The sequence below is a fragment of the Salvia hispanica genome, chromosome 6 (genome assembly GCF_029641045.1).
Source record: "Salvia hispanica isolate PSC_SH4W2 chromosome 6, Shi_PSC_v1, whole genome shotgun sequence".
In the NCBI taxonomy this organism is placed as follows: Eukaryota; Viridiplantae; Streptophyta; class Magnoliopsida; order Lamiales; family Lamiaceae; genus Salvia; species Salvia hispanica.
This window is the reverse complement of record NC_142697.1, coordinates 30,270,694-30,291,280: the sequence shown is the minus strand read 5'-3', so window position 1 is coordinate 30,291,280 and position 20,587 is coordinate 30,270,694. Positions and strand designations below refer to the sequence as shown.

Here is a 20,587-nt window from a genome sequence, read left to right as displayed (position 1 = left end):
CGTATCTCTCGAATTAATAATATAACATCATGAGTGGTGGGACCGACTCAGTTATTTTATGTTTTGTCGCTTCCATAGATTAATACTATATGGTGGTCTTCGAAATCCGCGAGCGTGTCCTCACGAGTATGTTCTTATTTTTATGAGGTTGTGCGAGACTTGGATTTTCTTTGTTGTTGACTCTTTTGCATCTGTTGCCGTTTGGATGTTTTGTTTCTGTTCCTTCTCTTTCTCTGTGCTTTTGGTTTGTCGGGGTTCCCTGGGTTTCAAAAGATATTGGGAGATTGCGAGGTGTTTTGGCTTTAACTCATGTGCGTGTGTTTGGTTTGCTGCAAAACTTTATTTGTTGTTTTGATGAACTTTTGCTCACTACCTTCGTTAGTTTGAACATTTTACTTCTATATAAAAAAATAGCGGTCTTCGATTTTCCCAGATAAAATAGTATCAAGATATAATCTAAGATTGAGTTGTGAGATTATTTTAGTCACAAGGGGTTAGTTATGACTAGTTATCCCATGATTATCCATATAGGATTGAGTTGTGAGACTGAATCTCATGAAAAAAACACACTCCATAATTAATTTCGGGATACAATCTTGCAAACCGAACGCCCCTAGTGATAAAGTCTGTTTAATTATATATTCTTACGTAGTACTTCGGGATACAATCTTGCAAACCGAACGCCCCTAGTGATAAAGTCTGTTTAATTATATATTCTTACGTAGTACTCCGTATTACGCTTGGTTGAATGTATACATTGCAAATTTCTTTTCACAAGTCTATTTAAAGTTAATTTCCATCTAGGTAGTTTATTAAGCATCCATAATAAAGTGCAATATTTAATTTTCGAACACTCCTTCCTATATCGTTACATAAGTTTTAAAATTAATTTTAAATGAATTAGCCGTCAGGCAATCCGTCTTTAGCTCTGGTTATTTTTATTTTATTTCACCTATTAATTAATCCTTCACGAAAGAGAATATGTTTTTCTTTAAGCAAAAAAATTTAAAATGGGAATCCTGTAATTGTTAACCATCTTAAGACATGTGTAAATCACAGGATATATAATAAAATAAAACAATATTTAGTGAGGAACCCTACTTTTTCTTATGTCGTTGTGTTGTAGGACAATGATCCCTAACCTTAAAAAATAAGGACAACTGTCAACTATTATGTACACCTATAATTATTAATTTAACAAGTTGGTCCAAATGTTGAAAGCATATATCCTCATAAATTGCCTAGCTAACCTATTTCACCACGCCTTTATATGCATGTTATAATTTGGTCTGTGCCACCTCCACAAATGACTTACCTAATTTTGGTTTGATCTTTTCCCTGTGTTTTCTTTTTATTACAATTAATGATTGGTATATATAAATCTAACCTTTATTGTCTTGCCCAACCTTTCTACACAAAACCTATTTCATCAACCTTAAAAAAAGTGTACATAAATTCATAATCATTCAACATGCATGCATGCTTGCCCCATCGAGGGAACATCGTTATGACTTCATTAATAATATGACTGTGACAATACCAATTTAAAGACTTTAATTTTGTGTAGTGAACAATGGAAGTCTAGCACTTAAGACATGAGTAACCATATACAAATAGGCTGATCATAAATTTAGAAATCCTAATGATACAATTCAATAAAGAGCTTCAGTATTTTACTACCACTTTTAGTCATTTCTAGATATGATTATTGATGGAATCTCATGATCATCAGAATCCTTGTTAAACTAGATGTCCCATTTTTTATAGCTTCGGGCTATAAGAAATTGTTTAGACTTTGCAAGAAAACATGAGTCATGCTTTTTTTTTTATAGTACTCCCTCCGTCCCGCTTTAGTAGTCCCATTGACTTTTCTGCACTCATTTTGTAAAAATGATACTACTTCTGTCCCTGAAAATTTAATACAGTTTACTATTTTCGTCCGTCCCTGAAAATTTGATACACTTCACTTTTACCATTTTTGGTAGTGGACCCCATATTCCACTAACTCATTCCTACTCACATTTTATTATAAAACTAATACTTTAAAAGTAGGACCCACATCCCACCAACTTTTTCAACTCACTTTTCCATTACATTTCTTAAAACTCGTGTCGGGTCAAAGTGTAGCAAATTTTGGGGGACGGAGGTAGTAATAAATAGTTAAAGTGGAGAAAAAATAAAGTAAAAAAGAGAATAATGTAGGTAAGACTCTTCTCTATATTATTCTCTTTTTTACTTTATTATTTCTCCACTTTAACTATTTATTATTATTTTTACAAAACGAGGACAGAAAAGTTAATGGGACTGCTAAAGCGGGACGGAGGGAGTACTACTTAATTTTATAATACAATACCAGTGAAGTGAGTTAGCAGATGCTCTATCTAGACAACCAACTAACTAGAATATTGTGATTTGCAAAACATACACAAAGACAAAACTTGAGAATTACTTCGATAAAATCATTGACTAGTAAGTATATTTACAGGATCATAGCTAATGGTCATTTTTACTTAAATTTAATTAGAACTATCACTAACATATATACTTCAACTTTTTTGAAGTATCTAAGAGCATCCGCTACGGCGGAACTCCGACTGGCGTGCCGGTTGTCCGCCATTAGGCATGGCGACGACAGATGCGGACGAGATCTCCGGATACCGGAGTTCTGCGGCATTCCCGGGACGTCCGTCGCGACGTCCGCCATTGCGTTGGACCGACAGACGTCCCGATTTTTAATTTTTAAAAAAATTGTATATATACAGCTCGTTGAACTTCATTTTAAATGCACCACTTGTTTTAACGAGTTTCTCTCTCTACTTTCATTTCCTTTAAAGATAAATGGAGCACCAGCGAGTCACAAACGCCAACTTTTCCCGTTAGAGTTGGGGGGAAATGCCGGTGGAAGTGCACCGATGTCTGGGATGATGCTCTGAATGACGCCGAAGATTCAACAACCCCAAATGGCGGGTATGATGCCCGGGTACTACAATATGCCCAAGATGATGATGCCCAAATGCAACAAATTCTGGGGATGAGTGCTGTAACATCCTGAATTTTCGAACCCTAACTTTAGAGCCCTAAAATTTATTATTGATGACGTGGGAGATGTTATTAATTTGATGGGTGAATTTATTGCATGAGTTTCTTTGACCGAGAAGTTTGAAAAGTCAAATTTGTTGATTATGTGATGTGGCATGTGATTTACTAAATTATGAGGTGAATTATTTGTTTAAGGGTGAGTGAGAATATTAGAGAAAATTTCCATAAATACTAGCCACCTAATTCTTGTGATTTTCGAACCCCCTTGATTTTGGAGAAGGAATCCTATTTTTTCCGGATTTAATTTAATTCTTGGGATATTTATCCAAATTAAATCCAAAACCCAATTATTCCTTATTTCTATGAGAAAATCGACACCCCCTTATTTATTAGTGATTTTCGAAAATCACTATATTTGGGAAGGAAAGAATTATTTTATTTTATTTGATCCCTTAATTGATTTCCTTCCATACCTAGAATTCAAATATTCTACCAAATCTTTCCATATCTTAAGAGATCTTGCCATATCTTATTCTAGTGAATATTTAAAATCCATTCCTTATGGGAAAACCATTTCACACGCCTATTCCTATTATTTTTGGGAGGATTTTTATTTTATTTTGCTCCGTGATATTTTATTCTACTCCGTAAAACATCCAAATTAAATCATATGCCAAAGAATAGCATGAAAATCAACATCCCCTTATTTCTCCACCAAAATCATGCCACTTCTCCTCCCCAAATCTTCTCAAATCTTTAATTTATTTTATTAAAGATATTATATTTGCACTCTATAAATCCATGAGAAAAATCCTACACTAGAAAACCAAAAATTGCGTCTTTCTCTCTACGCAATACACGCCATTTTATTTCTTCTTCTCTACTCCACAATGTTTATTTTATTTAATTGTGTAGAATCAAATCTTCCCAAATATTCTATTAAATTGCCTAAAGATCTTTTTGAACTCTATATATATGGAGCCAAAAACCTAACCCTAGCCATCAAAAAAATCGCCTACCACCCCTATCTCACGGTCCTCCCCCTCTCTTCATACTCTCTCAATTTTCTTCTATTTCCTCCATTAATCCTTCATCCTTTGAGAAGAATTAGAGTTTGAACCTCAAGAATTTTGAAGAACCAAGTCTTTACTTCGTTCCTACCGTTCGTTTTTCTTAAAAAGGTATCCTTATGTTAATCTTCTTCTTTCTACATGATTCCTCTTCTTTCTAACCGATTAATCGGTATTCTTGAACCCTCATGCATCTTGTTTGAGTGAAAGTGGGATAAAAGGGATATGTAAATATGTATGCATGTGGTGTGTGGGTGTGCGTGTTGTGAGTGTGTGTGTGTTGTGTGTATGTTGGCAAAATACTCTTGTGTGGCATATGTTGGTGTTAGATCTAGAGTTGAGATGCGAATGGAATTTATATGATGATCATGACTTAAGTTTGATTTGTGATAATAAGATGAATCGATGGGAAAAGGGAAAAAGGGCGTTGGGACATGCATGAATTAGGAGTGGTATTAAATCTGATTTGTGATATGTGCCTATGTGATTAAAAAGGTGAAACCTCAGTTGCGAAGCCGGATAACAAAGGAAAGAACATACTTGAAACCTAAGCAGTCGAGGTGGGCTTTATTCTTAAAACTCTCTTTTATTTTTGTCAAAATATTGATTGGTGTTTGCCTATGTCTGTTTTGTTGTGATGATGTGTGCCTGATGCCTAGTTTGTGAGTACGCTCCATTAGGCTACAGTGGCTATGGATATGTATAAACGAATTCGGGTCTGAGTACGGGCCGCAAACCCTACCAGGTTGTGTACATGGTGGGACCGGGAGCCGTCCTTGCTAGTCGGCCGGTCTTGTGGGCGAAAAGTGTCGCCACACTTTCGTCGCACTATGGAAATGATGAGATTGTGGAAAGTGATGAGGAAATTGGGGAGTTGTTTGATTGACCAATCTATGGAAATATTTTTGTGATACTCGTTGAATATTTATCTTGAAAAGTGTAAAACCTCGAGTTCACTACGGTAAGGGTGGCATAACTTGTAAAATGTTTTGGCAACGAGCTCACTGAGTATTTCAAAATACTCAGCCCTGCATGTGTTTTTCCTTATGTGCAGGTTGAACGATGACGAGCGGTGGCGCGTGTTGAGCATGATAATGGTTGTTTTGAACTTCAAGCGTAGTTGTGTCTTCATACATAGCTATTCTTTCTCTTGGTCGCTTTCCGCTGCGATTTGATACACTTATGTTTATATTGAATATTTTGCACCCTCCTTTCGCTTTAGAGGCCTTAGACTATCTTGTGGTTTTTATATTGGAAACTATGTCATACTCTTAAGATTCTTGAACGTCATTTATTATACCTTCCTTTTTCTTACTCAACCTTCTAGGCTAAGTTTATTGTTTTAAATGCTCTGATAATTCTTTCTAATCTTTTGTTCAACACTCTTTAAATGAAACCCTAGCCTTCATTCATTTCTGTGAGTCCGTTTGGTAGCAGCCGCCGCATTTATTGTACCATAGGAGGGCGGGCTGTTACAAGTGCTGCGATGCCGGGGACGATGCCCCAAATGCAACAAATGCCCGGGATGGTGCAGGGACCTCCTGCCGCTGCGCGTGGGGGAGGGGGGGGTCCCCCAATCACCTGGGGACAATTTCTATGGCCCCTATATGGATTTATTGTCTAGTGATTCCCATCAGAGTACTCCTCTGGAGACTCAGTTCACCGACATCAAGACTTTCTCTTTTGAGGAGTTGAGACTATTTCCGGTTTGGGAGACTCCCACTGAGATGGAACTGACTGTTGGGAGGACGCGGAGGCAGGGGAGAGGCAAGGGCAAGGGCAAGGGCAGTACCTCTCGTGCGAGGAACGAGGGTGGGGCGGGGGACGAGGGGGTGGGAGGAAGCCGGCGGGAGAAAGAGGACCATCTGGAGCATAGGGGAGTGCGTCGCACTGGCGAGGGCCTAGGTCAGTGTAGTCGAGGATCCCTACGTTGGGGCTAACCAGCACATCGACAGAATGTGGTGGCGCATTAGCCAAAGCTACCTCCATTTCAAATCGGCATATGGGAACCCGCACGATGGAGAGCAATGCCGGAAATAATGGGAGTGGCTGAGGAAGCAGCTCAGTCGATTTGCTGGCATCTACCAAAACAACCTCCGCACGGCTACCAGCGGCATGTCCGGCGATGATGTGAAACTTCTGTCTCACCAGCAGTTCCCCGACAGAGATTTGGGTTTCAAGGAGTTCAAATATTGGGAGGTCTTTCTTGTGGTGCATAATTCCGCCAAGTTTATTGCGGGTATTGAAGCTGGCTGGCCGACGCGGACGAAGATTAACGCCACCAGTGAGTACAACAGCAGTGTTGGTTCCCAGAGTTCCTGACCCCTCAATCGTCTTCCCGCCGCCATCGCCCGGTTGGGCAAAAGTCCGGGACGCAGATGGCTAGGGGAAGTGCCAGCGGGTCCCACAAGGTCCAATTGGAAGGCCCGTCCCTGGTCACTCCCGAGCTCAACAATCTCGCACGTGTCCAGCTAATTACGCAGAACATGCTCGACACCATGGAGAAGTGGTATGCAGCGACTGATCCCTTATACAGGATCATGTTGAAGGATGTCATCGACACTATGAGACGCGATTCGGGGATGACACCCCTGCCCGATAGTGGTCCCGGGACTAGTGACGGGGACGACGAGGAGTGAGACGGGGGCGGATTTGTCGAAGCTTTGGATTTTTTTTTTAACTATGTATTTTTTTAAAAAATAATTTATGTATGTTTATTTTTTAAATAAAGTGGTTGCTTTTTCTCCGTATTCGTGTCGAAATTTAAATTTCGTAAAATTTGCTTAATTCTGTAAAATATGTTCGCGCGGGATGTCCGCCGCGATGTCCGCCATTGTGCAGTGGGATGTCCTTATGACGTGGCAGTGCAGTGGGAGGTCCTTATGATGTGGCCAGAGGTGTTTTTGGGATGTCCGCCGGGATGTCCCCGGGACATCCGCACCATAGCGGATGCTCTAAATCATAGATTACACACTAGATCAACACATTACGATCGAACTTTGCTAGGGATAACCATACTCAAGAAATCACGACCAAAGGGGAACTAACATAGATCGAACATTCATTTAATACGACAGATAATCTGTCAATCTTCATTTTTGAATAATAAAATTTCCAAACCCCAAGCAGCGAGAAGCTAATTAGACAATCTAACAACACAATTACCATCCATTTAGATACAACAACCACAAAATTTTATGGTAAAGTACCATTTATCCAATTGAGATATTTTTTTGCTAAAGTAAATCGCTCATATTTTGTTTTTTGTTCAATATGCTAATTCGTTTCTTTGATAATAATTGGAAACTGGGTGGATTTTATTTGATTTTATTTTCTACTCCTATGACTTTGGGTGGTAATGATTTTATTGAGAAAATAATAATATTGATAGGTATGAAATATTAATTAGTTTATCATAGAACAAAAACTTACACAAAAACTTTGAAAAATTGTGTCACCAGACAAAATTAGCACTGTCCCATGATTTCATCAAAATGCAAGAACGCTACATAACGACAACCCCAACTATTTTTTCTCACAAAACATTGAAACTAATTAGGCTTCCATAAAATTCAATACCAATTCAAGAAAAATTCAAAGGCTAAATTCCGTGAAAAGCTCCGAGTTTGAATATGCGCCTCTAACAAAAATGGATAGCACTGTGGAAAAGGTTGAAAAATAACTCTGGAGTTAAGAAAATAAAAGATCATAAATTAAATCAAAATATTGCATCATAGTTGGGGCTATTAGGAAACAAATAAAATGATAGATCCAGTTAAATTTCTGTTTTTGACCCTCTTGGCACTGCTTGTTGCCAATGCCAATGCCGATGGCGATGAACCGGTCGGCCACAGCGACGGCCATGAGGACAAAGTCGTGACATACGATGGCCGGTCCATGATCATCAACGGAAGCAGGGAGCTGCTCTTCTCTGGTTCTATTCATTATCCTCGTAGCACAGTTGAGGTATTTATAACTACGATAAAACGTGGATTACCCACAGAATTTTCCATTAATAAATTTTTTTGATGTGTTTTATGTGTTGTATATTTAGATGTGGCCTGAGCTGATCAAACGTGCTAAAGAAGGTGGTCTTAACCTCATCCAGACATATGTGTTCTGGAATATTCACGAGCCCGTTCAAGGAAAGGTTCGATCTAAGGGCTGAAAATGATTCTTCGTTCGCATAATAAATATTTTATTTGAATTTCTCTATATAATTAATTTGAATTCATCTTAACTTGTTTGTTTGCTGTATTGTTGGTTCAGTTCAACTTTGAAGGCAATTATGATTTGGTGAAATTCATCAAGATGATTGGAGAAAATGGTTTGTGGGTGACACTTAGGTTGGGACCATACATTGAGTCTGAATGGAATCTAGGGTATCATATTCACATTCTCTTTAAATTTTTTTCCTCTCATAGTTTTATTATAATTTGTAGTTTTAATTTTTATTAATTAATTGAGCAGTGGATTTCCATACTGGCTAAAAGAGATCCCAGACATCATATTCCGTTCATACAACGAACCTTTCATGGTAACAAGTTCATTAAATTTGCAATTTATGTATAATATATATAGAGTTATGATAAAATTAGAACTACATTAAAATGAGAATTGATAACCACATAAGTCAGTTGATATCACAAAGCATGTAAGTTGCCGACTTTCAATATCACAAAAGCTTACAGATATTCATGAAGCAGCAAACTGATAGTGAGTCAGGAACTGATATGTTTTGTAAGGAAAACTGATATTACTAAATCAACGGACCGATATGTCTCACTTCTCATTATACTATATGTTTGTTATACTCATATTAAATAGGTAATAATGGAAAATAAAATACATGCATGTAGTTCCACATGAAAAAGTACTCGGAGATGGTCATCGACCTAATGAAGAAGGAGAAACTCTTCGCAGATCAAGGAGGGCCTATTATCATGGCACAGGTATCTCAAAAATTGTACTACTATATCATGATGAAAAATCAATTTTAAAAAAAAAGTGAGATAAATTGGTCGGATATTTGCAGATTGAAAACGAATACAACAATGTTCAATTAGCATACAGAGAAAATGGTGTGAAATATATAAAGTGGGCGGGAGATATGGCTGTTGGTCTCTACAACGGCGTTCCGTGGATCATGTGCAAGCAGAAGAAGCATGCCCCCGACACAGTCGTAAGTCTTTTTCGTGGACTGGGAGAGTATTAATTCTAATAGATGATACATACAAATTGTTAATTTTTATTTTTATTTTTCAGATTAGTACATGTAATGGAAGGCATTGTGCAGACACATTTGCTGGCCCAAATGGCCCTAACAAGCCATCTCTATGGACTGAGAATTGGACTGCTCAGTAAGTCTGAATTTTTTTTCTAAGCGGAAAATTTTATTTATTATAAAGGTACTTTTTATGTAAGCATAAGAAATTAATTTTGTGGGTGATTTTGGTTATGATAAATTGCAGATATAGAGTATTTGGTGATCCTCCATCACAAAGGTCAGCAGAAGATCTAGCATATGCTGTGGCAAAATTCTTTGCCAGAAATGGCACCCTCAACAATTATTATATGGTATATTATAAATATTCATAAACACCGCTCTCGTTTAGTTCACGTTTAGCGTTAATTATTTTTTTTAGCATACAACATCTTCTATTTAATTTGCACCATATCACATCACTAATGAAGTTTTCGAAGATTCATTTTTATGTGACTTTCACTTTTATTTGATCTGGTTTTGTATAGTATCATGGTGGGACCAACTTTGGTCGAACAAGTTCATCATTTGTGACAACACGTTACTACGATGAAGCCCCTCTTGATGAATATGGTAAAAGAATAACTCTAACAACACAATCACATCGACGAACTATAATTCAATTGTAGAATTAGTTAAAGAAAAGTACTATTGTTGTTAGGTTTGAAGAGAGACCCTAAATTTGGTCACCTAAGAGACTTGCACAGGGCATTGAAATTGAGCAAGAAACCTTTGCTATGGGGCACTCAAAACAAGCAACGTGTCTCCGAAAATGTAGAGGTAAACCATGATTTACCATCAAATTCAATAACATTAAAAAACTAAAAATTTTAAGATACTAAAAAATTTGAAATGTTGTTGTTTTAGATCACAACTTATGAGAAAGATGGAGGTAAAATATGTGCTGCATTCTTGATAAACAATAACTCGAGGGTACTTGAGACGGTTAAATTCAGAGGTGACGAATACTACCTTCCGGCTAAGTCTGTCAGCATTCTGCCCGATTGTAAGACCGTCGTCTTCAATTCTCAAGCGGTACGCAAACACTTGTGTGTATCTTAACGTAATGAACTGCATGCATATAACGAATTTTGGTCAAATTTTGGTCAGTCTTATAAGAATTGAAAACCAAATATTAGATCAACTATGGAATTGACCAAACCATGACCAAATTTGATGATTAAAATAGATTCTAATAAAAAAATTTAGTCATCACAATTAGTAACTAAATGAAAATGTGTGTTAGGTTGTTGCACAACATAGTTCTAGAAACTTCGTCTTGTCGAAGACGAGCAAGTTTAGAGGGTGGGAAATGTGGCGCGAGATCATCCCAACATCTGAAAATATGGAAATGAAAAACGTCGCACCAAATGAGCTCTATGCTTTGACAAAAGATACCTCGGATTATGCATGGTACAGCACTAGGTATGTACAATCGATGTATGATTTATTCAAATATATTTTTTAGGAAATTAAATGATACTATATGATCTTTGTTTGAATACTTGACAGCATCTATATCGACGGAAAGGACTTGCCGATGCGTCACGACGATCTTGCAGTGCTCGAGATTGCAAGCCTTGGGCATGCCTTGCTTGCCTTTGTCAATGGCCAATATGTTGGTATGTTACCATGAAAATTCATGAAAATTGATTATCCAGTTTGTTACATGTTACTCCCTCCGTCCCAGATAATTCGTCCCAGTTTTCCATTTCGGTCCGTCCCACATAATTTGTCCCATTTCACTTTTACCATTTTTGGTAGTGGACCCCATATTCCACTAACTCATTCCTACTCACATTTTATTATAAAACTAATATATAAAGGTAGGACCACATTCCACTAACTTTTTCAACCAACTTTTCATTACAATTCTTAAAACCCGTGTCCAGTCAAAGTGACCCGAATTATCCGGGACGGAAGGAGTATTAAACAATCAGTTTAAGTAAGATTTAAGTAATAATGCTACACAATTTGATATACATTGATATCACTATAATCTGTGTTTGCCATTTATATCGTATGTAGGTTTCGGTCATGGTAGTAATGTTGACAAGAGACATGTATTAAAGAAGCCGGTGACTTTCAAGGCCGGAAATAACAATATCTCGATGCTAGCCATGACTGTTGGTTTGCCGGTAAGTAAAAGTGATGTCGATTTTCCTTTTCTTTTGTTGTTATGGTTTAGGGGTTTTGATCTATGCAAAACTCAATATTAATACAAAATTGCAGAACCAAGCATATAGATATCATTTTTAGGTCATTTGTAGTTAATTTTAGGTCTTTATAGTAAGGATGGCCTAAAATGATCTTAATATGGCCTCAGACCGAATTTTATAATATAACCCAAAACTTCTTAATAATAACCCTTCGTGTTTTTAGTTAATTATTGACTATATATATCATGGTCAGTTTGATTTGGATTCTATATTGAGATGAATTTTTGTATCGATCGTTTTCTTATGGTTTAGGGTTTTAATAATATAGTTGAAAATTGTAGAATAGTGGAGCGTACATGGAGAGGAGATTTGCTGGGCCTAAAGCCATCCTTGTTCAAGGTTTGATGTCTGGAACTCTTGACATTTCAAGAAACGGATGGACCCACCAGGTGATTAATCCCTCTCTTACAACCAAATTTTCTACTTAAAATTGGTCCAGTATATTTGTACGAAAATACTTTTTGTAATTCACATTTAACTGTATTAGCTTTTGGTCTTAAACAATATGTTTAGATACATATTTAACTATTTCATAAAAAATTAACGGGCAACCATACTTTGACCTGATCAATGAGTTAAATATGGACCAACATATATTGTCTAGGTTCAAGAGCAAACACACTTAAAATGTGTAGGACCAAACACACTTAAAATGTGTAGGACCAAATAAGATGTAATCCACAAGACTAATTTTGGACTTTTAAACCTAGTTGACCGTGTTGACTTTTGAAGAACCAGTTAAATATATACAAAAATAACTCCCTATGTCATTAATAATTTGTCACCATTTGACCCAGTATGAGTTTTAAGAAATGTATTGAAAAGTGAATTGAAAAATTTAGTGGTATGTGGGGTCCACTACCAAAAGTGGTAACAATGAAAGGTGACAAATTTTAAGGGATGAACAAAAATAAAAATAAGCAATAACTTTTCAGGGACGGGGGGAGTATATTCTTTAGGATCAAAAGCTAACGCACTTAATGTGATGCTTAATTTTTTTTAAATCAAATGCACATATAAGAGCACGTTTCGATTGAAGTCTTTATTTAATTGGATATATAATTTTCACAGGTTGGACTGAATGGGGAGAAGATGCAATTATTCACTGAAGAAGGAGCAAAGCAAGTCAAATGGGCTCCTTTGGACGCAAATCTAAGCTCTCTCACTTGGTACAAGGTAAATACAATTAATAGTGGTCAATGACATGAAACATATTGTATAACATTCACATTTCACTGAAAAATAGTTTTATTTATAGGCATATTTTGATGCTCCGGAAGGAAAGGATCCAGTAGCTTTAAGAATGACAAGCATGCAAAAGGGATTTATTTGGGTGAATGGCATAAACCTTGGCCGATATTGGGTATCTTATCTCTCAGCAATTAACAAGCCCACTCAAGAAGAGTAAGCCACAATTATCTCATTACACTACAAAAAAAAAAAAAAAAACCATTAAGGACGTTTTTATGCATTTAAGGACGCTAATTTGTGTTTCTTAATATATATCACTAACGCTTAAAAAAACATCTGTATTGTTGGTGTCCCAACTAAAACTAGAGAACGCAAACAAAAGCGTCCTAAAAAAAGATTGAAATAATTTATCATTAATTTAAGGACGTTTTCTTTTGCTTCCTTAGTTGTTATTTTAAAAAAAATTTCAACGTAAGTAATTGTCTCTCAATTTTTGTGTACTTAAAAGATATGCTTTTTGTAGTGTTATTATAATATGTATAGGTTTGAGTTTGTCACACCTGACAACATTATGCGGTTGTAGATACCATGTGCCGAGAGCGTACTTGAAGGAGAAGGACAATCTGTTGGTGGTATTGGAAGAGACCGGTGGCGACCCTCAGAAGATCGAGATATTGGCAGTCAACAGAAACACTATTTGTAGCGTGATAACCGAATACCACCCACCAACTGTCAAGTCGTGGGAGAGGAAAGACAACAAGATTCGAGAGATTTTCGACCCTGTGAGGGCCGCGCATCTCACTTGTCCAGATGACAAAATCATCGGGAAAGTCGAGTTCGTGAGCTTCGGAGAGAGTGATGGCGCTTGTGGAGGCTTCACACAGGGCAAATGCGACTCTCCTAGGGCTCACAACGTTGTCGAAGAGGTAATTAATAGTGCTTTAATAATATACACTTACTAACCCGTCCACTAAAAGTAGTCTCATATTTTCTATTTTGGGTTGCCATCAAAATTAATCTCTATCTATTTATACTATCACGCGCGTCTCATTTTCCACTAGCTATACTAATTTTATTTTATTTTTGTATTTGAAACAGCTATGTTTGGGGAAGAATGGGTGCACTATTCCATTTGATAGAGAATCACTTATTGATGGTGGTGAAGATTCATGCCCTGATGTGGCCAAAAGGTTGGCCGTGCAAGTGGCTTGTATCTAATTTGTATCTCTCAATGGGTTTTAACCTTTTGTTATGTTGATTTTATCATACATATTACGTGCTCTATTTTAGAGAATTTACCCGTTCATATTATGTGTTTCTATGCTGATATTATTCAGGTATATTATTACATGAATAATTGATTGAATACTCAATTGAGACAGTACATGTTGTTTATCTCTATTATTGCATATGTGAATTACAAAGATTATCATTAATCATCAAAATCCAAGGTTAAATATTGCTTTTATTTTGGAAGAGGTACACGGACGATTTTATTTGTGCCATATAATTTTTTAATAGAACCATAATTAAAAAAAATGTTTGAAGAACAATGTAAGTGCTTCAAAACCAAACTCCATAGCTTCAACTTTCGAAAGTTATCAAATAACACTTGAACGAATCAACCAAAACATTTCAACAGGGTTGAAACCACATAGAAACGGAAACTACAACCACCTAAATATATTTAGACAATTTGTGCAAAAGCAGATTTTGAAATTTCTTCTAAACCAATTGAAATTCAATCCAATACACAGTGTTTGAATCGTATCAATGAAAGGGAGGCGGCGCAGGGCGATCAAGCTGGTCAATCACCGTGACCGCAGAGAGCCCAAACACCGCCATAGCCTTCCCACTTCCCCAAACAATCTTATCTCCCACTTTCCTCGACGCCAGCGCTTCGCCGCAGCTCTTCACGCAGTCGGTGCTCGCTGTCAGCAGCTCATACGTCGGCGCCACGTACTCTCCCCTCCTCACCTCCCTCGCCGCGCTCGCGAACCGCTCCACCACCATCCCGTACGCCACCCTGCACTCTCCCAGCGCCGCCGCCCTCGCTCTCGATTTCGCACGTGAGCTATTCAGCACGTGCTCCACGTGCGCCAGCGTGGCCGTGGAGTGGGAGACTCCCGTCTCGATTATCGCGAGCGATAAGTTGAAGAGGTCGTTGGCCGAGGCGATGCGCGGGATGGATGGATAGAGACGGAGGCAGAGCTCCGTGTCGATGTTGATAGTGGCATTAGAGCAAGCTTTTTGGATCAGTGTTGGATTAGCAAAAATATGTTTGGGATGTGAGATTAGGATTAGTGAAGAGATGAGGAAAATATAAGAAAGTGAAATTATTGAAGGAGACATTTTTTGTTGTTGTTGAAGATATTGCATGTGTGTATATATAGAGAGGGTTTTTTGGAATTAAATTGGAAATAATTTTTAAGAATTGTTGTGATGAATATGTATGGAATTAATGGTGATGAATTTGATGAGTTGTGTGTTAGTTTTGGTGATTCTATTAAGGGTAAAGCGCGTGTACAGATATGGTGGAGTAATTATGATTTTCTGTTAATTTAATTTAAAGCTATTAATTAAAATTGTTTGGCTTTTGATTTGCCATATTTGAATAACCAATAAGCTAAGACAGTATAGCTGTACGGATATGTATAATTATCTATAATTTGTTTAGAAAATAATTGACCTCTAAAGTCTAATTCGTGATAAAAAAAAATTTGGTGTGTATAAATGGTTAATTAACTTTTTAATTAGCTTGAAATGATGAAAAGAAACTAAGTCACTCAGAATTTACACTGGATTGGGCCTGTTTCAGGTTATGCAGCTTGTTCAATGCATATATAGGATATTTGTATCCACCAAATTCTTACAGTATTACTACATTCGTTCCCAAAGAATATGTAATTTATATTCGACACGAGTTTTAATGTAAAATTGATAAAGTAAGAGAGGCGGAAGGAAAAAGTAATTAAAGTACTATTAGTAGAGAATGGTTCCACCTTATTAGAGAGAAAATAATTTCTAAAATAAGAAAGTGCATATTCTTGTGAGATGCACTAAAAAGGAAAGAGCGTATATTCTTGTGGGACGGAGGGAGTATAATTTTATAAATTTTGAAACAATTGAGATAAAGAAATTTAATGTAAATTTTTTATAATCTTATTGATTTATACACCACATATACATTGATGGTCAAATAGTCTCCGTAATTTATTTTTAAATATCAATTTTCCTATAATTTCATCCACTTATACCGAATTCTTATTTAACCGCGTGAAATATGACTTACTATATGTTATAATGCTGTAATGGATGTCATTATATTTGTAATTTTACAAAATATATATTAATGTATTAGTACATTCACACTATATTTTTAGGTATCTCACGCGGAATTTGACTTTTGTAACACAATACGCATTAATAGTACTATTGCATTTATATAAATGAAGCAAAAAAGAATATGTTAGTGATATATTTGTCTGTATACAGGGATACACGGTTGGCAAAAAAGAATATTAGTAGTTAAGATAGTAATGATTCTCCCTCCGTCCCACTTTGTCCCATTTGAGTTCGACACGAGTTTTAAAAAATGTAAAGAAAAATTGGTGAAAAAAGATAGTGGAATGTGGGTCCTACTTTTTTATACTTCCTCCGTTCCATAGAAATTGACCATATTTTCTTTTTCGTCCGTCCCATACAAATAGTCACATATCCATTTATGGTAACCTTTTTCTACTTCTTTTTTACTTTTTCATTAATGGCTCCACCATCCACTACACAATTTCAATTACTTTTTCTCCTTCTCTCTTACTTTACCAAATTACGCATTAAAAGTCGTGCCAATCCTAAAGGGCCAATTTCTATGGGACGGAGGGAGTATTAGTTTTATAATAAAATGTGAGTGTAAAGAAGTTAGTGCAATGTGGAGCCTAATACCATTTGTGGAATATTTCAACTGGAACTCTTAAAGTGTGACACCCAAAAATGATAAACCGAAACTCTTAAAGTGGGACGGAGGGAGTAATGGAGAAGGTCTAATTTAAGAGTACATCTCATCTATTTAACTAGACGCGTTTCTCCTCCTCTTTTGTGAAATGGTTAAAATCAATAGATTTTCCATTTTCTCTTTACAGTTAAGTGAGATATTATTTGGTCACTAGTATGTAGTGGAGTAACTTACTTTCAAATTTTCATGCGCAATTTTATTTTTGATCTTTTTAATCACAGTACCAACCACTTAAATCTAACTCCAGTTGGAAAATTCTAAGCATATGTGATAAGACTCGTTTCATGCATGTTTTCTGTGATAAAACTACACCAAATTCTATAATCTGATGTGCAAATGTGAGCCGGGTGTGTGAATTCCGCCATATTCAGAGGATGACCGGATCAATTGGGCGGATAGATGAAACAAGAGGAATGAAGTAAAAACATTATGATTTCTTGTTTGATTGCTGAGGATTTCTGAATGGAAGGTGTTAGGATGTTTAGATCTGGTCGTTTGTAGTATGGTAGAGTAGATCTGTGGGTTTTTGTTGATTGAAGGTGTGATCATGTCTGATTTAGCTTCGGAAGTTGTAGATCTGACAGTCGATTCGTAATTTCTGCATGATTATGGGCTAGTTAGTTATTTACGTAGATACAGTTGATTTCTTAGGCCAGATTTTTTGTTACAAGTTTATTATGTTATGTTTGCTTGATTACGAGTTGTTTGTTAGGAAGAAATGTTCGGAATCTGATTATACTCTGTTTTCCTTTTGATGATGTGAGGAAAATGAAGTTGTTAGCAAAGGTTTATTTTATCGTACATTTTGCATGAGACTGACACTTGCTCACTTTTACTTTGTTCGGCCATTTTCGGAAATTTCGGTATGAGTTGATCAAGTAGGATTTAGTTTAGTTTTAGCAAACTGATCAGTTTAGTTAGTTTAGTTTCCCAGTTCGTTCAACTAAGTAGTTTAACTTAACCCACCTTGTAAAGTGTGGTAGCAGCCATTACCATTTTGTCCTCAACAAATGAAGAACACATCATGTCTGTGGAATTGCAATGGTGATCACCTACAACTTTTTCTACAACAATCCCTACTCCACCCCCCACAAACATAAGTAATGGGCCCATCATCATATTTTATGTTTGTGAGGGGTGGAATAGAGGGTTTTGTAGGAAAAGTTGTAGGTGATCCCAACTAGTGGAATTGATCCTTACTTTCCTTTACTAGTTGATAGTATTGTGGGTTTAGGTTTTGAAAGCCCTAAGTCCATCCATTTGCGCATGAGATAAGTTAGAATTAAGTCAAGCAGATCAGTTTAAATGTTCACTGGATCATTTACATGCATCTGCACGTAAAGACATCCGTCGATCAGCATGATCAATTTGACATTTGACTCGACTTATTTTGACACAAGTGATACCTGCAAGTGTACGAGGCTAGTGTAGCAATTAGCAAGCAAGAGTATCGTATCCCACAGAGACAGATTTGTATCAACTTAACTACCACGAACAAATATTGACTACTATCTAGAGAACACGGAGTGAAAAGATAATATGGAGAAAATTGTAGAACTCAAGGATCCGATGCACAATTCCAAGCTCTTATCTAATCAAATTGTCTTACCTTTTGGTGTCTTTAGAATTACTGAGTCGACCACAATTATAGATTAAACCCCCTCCCGAGGTGAGAAATCTGCAGATTAGGTGCTAGGATTGAAGTCCCCTTCTAATCCTAAAACCCCTAACTCCCAAAAGCTCGATTAGGTCAAAGACCTCACTCAAAACCTCAACTCTCCCGAGTTTTATTGCATTAAGGTGTGAATTATTCTTATTTCCAGATTAATTATTTCATCTCCCGATTAATCTAATTAATCATACACAATCAAGTGGTGATCAAGCAATTGAAAGGAATAAACCTAAGAATAATCAAATAACTACAAGAGCAAGGTAAGAACAAAATTAATTGGATAAAAACTATGAAATCAATGCATCATCACCAAGAATTCTACAAAAAGGTGTTTAGCTACTCATGTTCTTCACAAAAACCATGTTTGAAACAAAGAATTCAATGAAAGACATAAGAGATTGATACTAAGAACTCCTCTGGAATGAATCTAGGGATGAAGTCTTCAATCTTCCGATCTAGAGTCCTCAATCTTCAATTCTCTCTCTCAATGCGTTCTTGGAGGTGTGTGTGAGTAATGGAGGCGGTAAGTGTAGAATATGTGAACCCCTTGCGTTCTTCCTTTTTAATCCCCCGTAAAAAATCGCGTTTTAGGCATAAAAATACGCCAAAAGAGCGTACCCGGCCGGGTGGAATTATAAAGAGTAAAATTCACCCAGCCGGGTGGTCATTTTCGACCAATTTCTGACTCTTTTCGCGCAGAAACACAGTGCCCGGTCGGGTGGTTTATTCACTCGGCCGCGTGAAATTTTCTGGAACGTGCAGTGTTCTTATAACGGCCATAACTTCTTCTACCGAACTCCGATTGAGGCGTGCGAGATACCCACGCGAAGCTCTTTCGAAGAAGAAGAGATTGATATGCATTAGGGGCTGATTGGACTTCAAAATCTCCAGTTAATATTGTCTCAAACTAAGGCTGCTGCACATCCACATATTTTCTACCTTTTTCTACACATTCTTAGCAAAATGGTCAACATACCAACATAATAGAGAAGTGGATATAAACATGCCCAATAATAGACAAAATATGATCAAATTCATTCAAAACCACCCTCTAAAACCATGTCAAATCCAAGTATGTCAACTCCCCTAAACTTAAATAATTGCTAGTCCTCGAGCAATGGAGAAAAAGAACTAAAAAAAGACTTGGATTTAAAGGGGTTTAGACATCATCATTTTTTCAAAGAGTATGGAATAAAAAGAGCATATCAAAATACAAATTTTATCAAGTCAAGCCGTCGAGTGCACTTTTACTACTAACTCGTATATCACCTTTGATTCATGCTTCTCTCAAGATATGTGTATGCGTATCTCACTCTCGAAAGTGTATGTGTATAGAAGTAATATTCTCGAATCAAACAATAGTGAAAAGCTTACCATAGGCTTGCTCAAGGTCTCATCTCTCCTCTACTACGTTGTGACAATATATTAAGGATCCGAAAGGTCTTTTCTTATGGTTGTAATGTGGCTCTTTGGACGGTAGGGAATATTTAGGCTAAAGTGGCTGAAAAGTATAAAAATCACAAGTACCCACATATTACAATTCCCAACAAAAGACCATTTCCCAAAATAAATCTCAGATAAGTAAGACTTTGTCGAACTTCTTCTTTCCATCCGGTCCCCACTTATTCAGAAACCCAACCAATAACTCTTCTAGACTTCGTCTAGCTTATACCTCCAAAAATTGTGTCTTTTTTTTCTCTCTCTAGACTTCGTCTAGTTTATACCTCCATTTTTTTTTCTTTTTACAATTTCACCACATCTTAAAGATATATTTTTTTCACTATATTAATCCAGCTCTTCCCAACCCAATTGATTAGCTTGTCAAAAATAAAGGTTTCAGGCTCAAAATTGGCTAACAAAAGGTTATGAGTACGGTTAGTGTTTGGATAAAGATATGGCTAACAAAAATGGCCTAACGTCATCTCCTCTTTCTAAAATCACTTGTAGACTTAAGAAGACAATGAGCAAGTTCTAGAAACATATAGCACGATTGATGATACATCACACATGAAAAGATTAAGGCTCAAATCTCACTCGGGTAATAACATGAATCAAGGCAAACAAGCAATTCGTTACTTATGCACCTATTACTCAAACTCTCAAGTCAAAGACCATGATAGC

General features: G+C 36.7%; 1 protein-coding gene across 1 annotated transcript; it reads left to right on the top strand.

Moving 5' to 3' along the window:
- Window positions 1–7,814: 7,814 nt before the first annotated feature.
- On the top strand, window positions 7,815–14,163 carry LOC125205851 (beta-galactosidase 13-like). The gene is made up of 19 exons (XM_048105006.2): window positions 7,815–8,075; window positions 8,164–8,259; window positions 8,379–8,491; window positions 8,580–8,646; window positions 8,969–9,061; window positions 9,145–9,291; window positions 9,375–9,469; window positions 9,581–9,686; window positions 9,861–9,945; window positions 10,034–10,152; window positions 10,240–10,407; window positions 10,619–10,797; window positions 10,885–10,994; window positions 11,401–11,510; window positions 11,873–11,980; window positions 12,663–12,767; window positions 12,850–12,995; window positions 13,366–13,708; window positions 13,881–14,163. The coding sequence occupies exons 1-19, from the start codon at window positions 7,872–7,874 to the stop codon at window positions 13,998–14,000; spliced, it is 2,514 nt and encodes an 837-aa protein (XP_047960963.1). The 5' UTR covers window positions 7,815–7,871; the 3' UTR covers window positions 14,001–14,163.
- The last annotated feature ends 6,424 nt before the right edge of the window (window positions 14,164–20,587 follow it).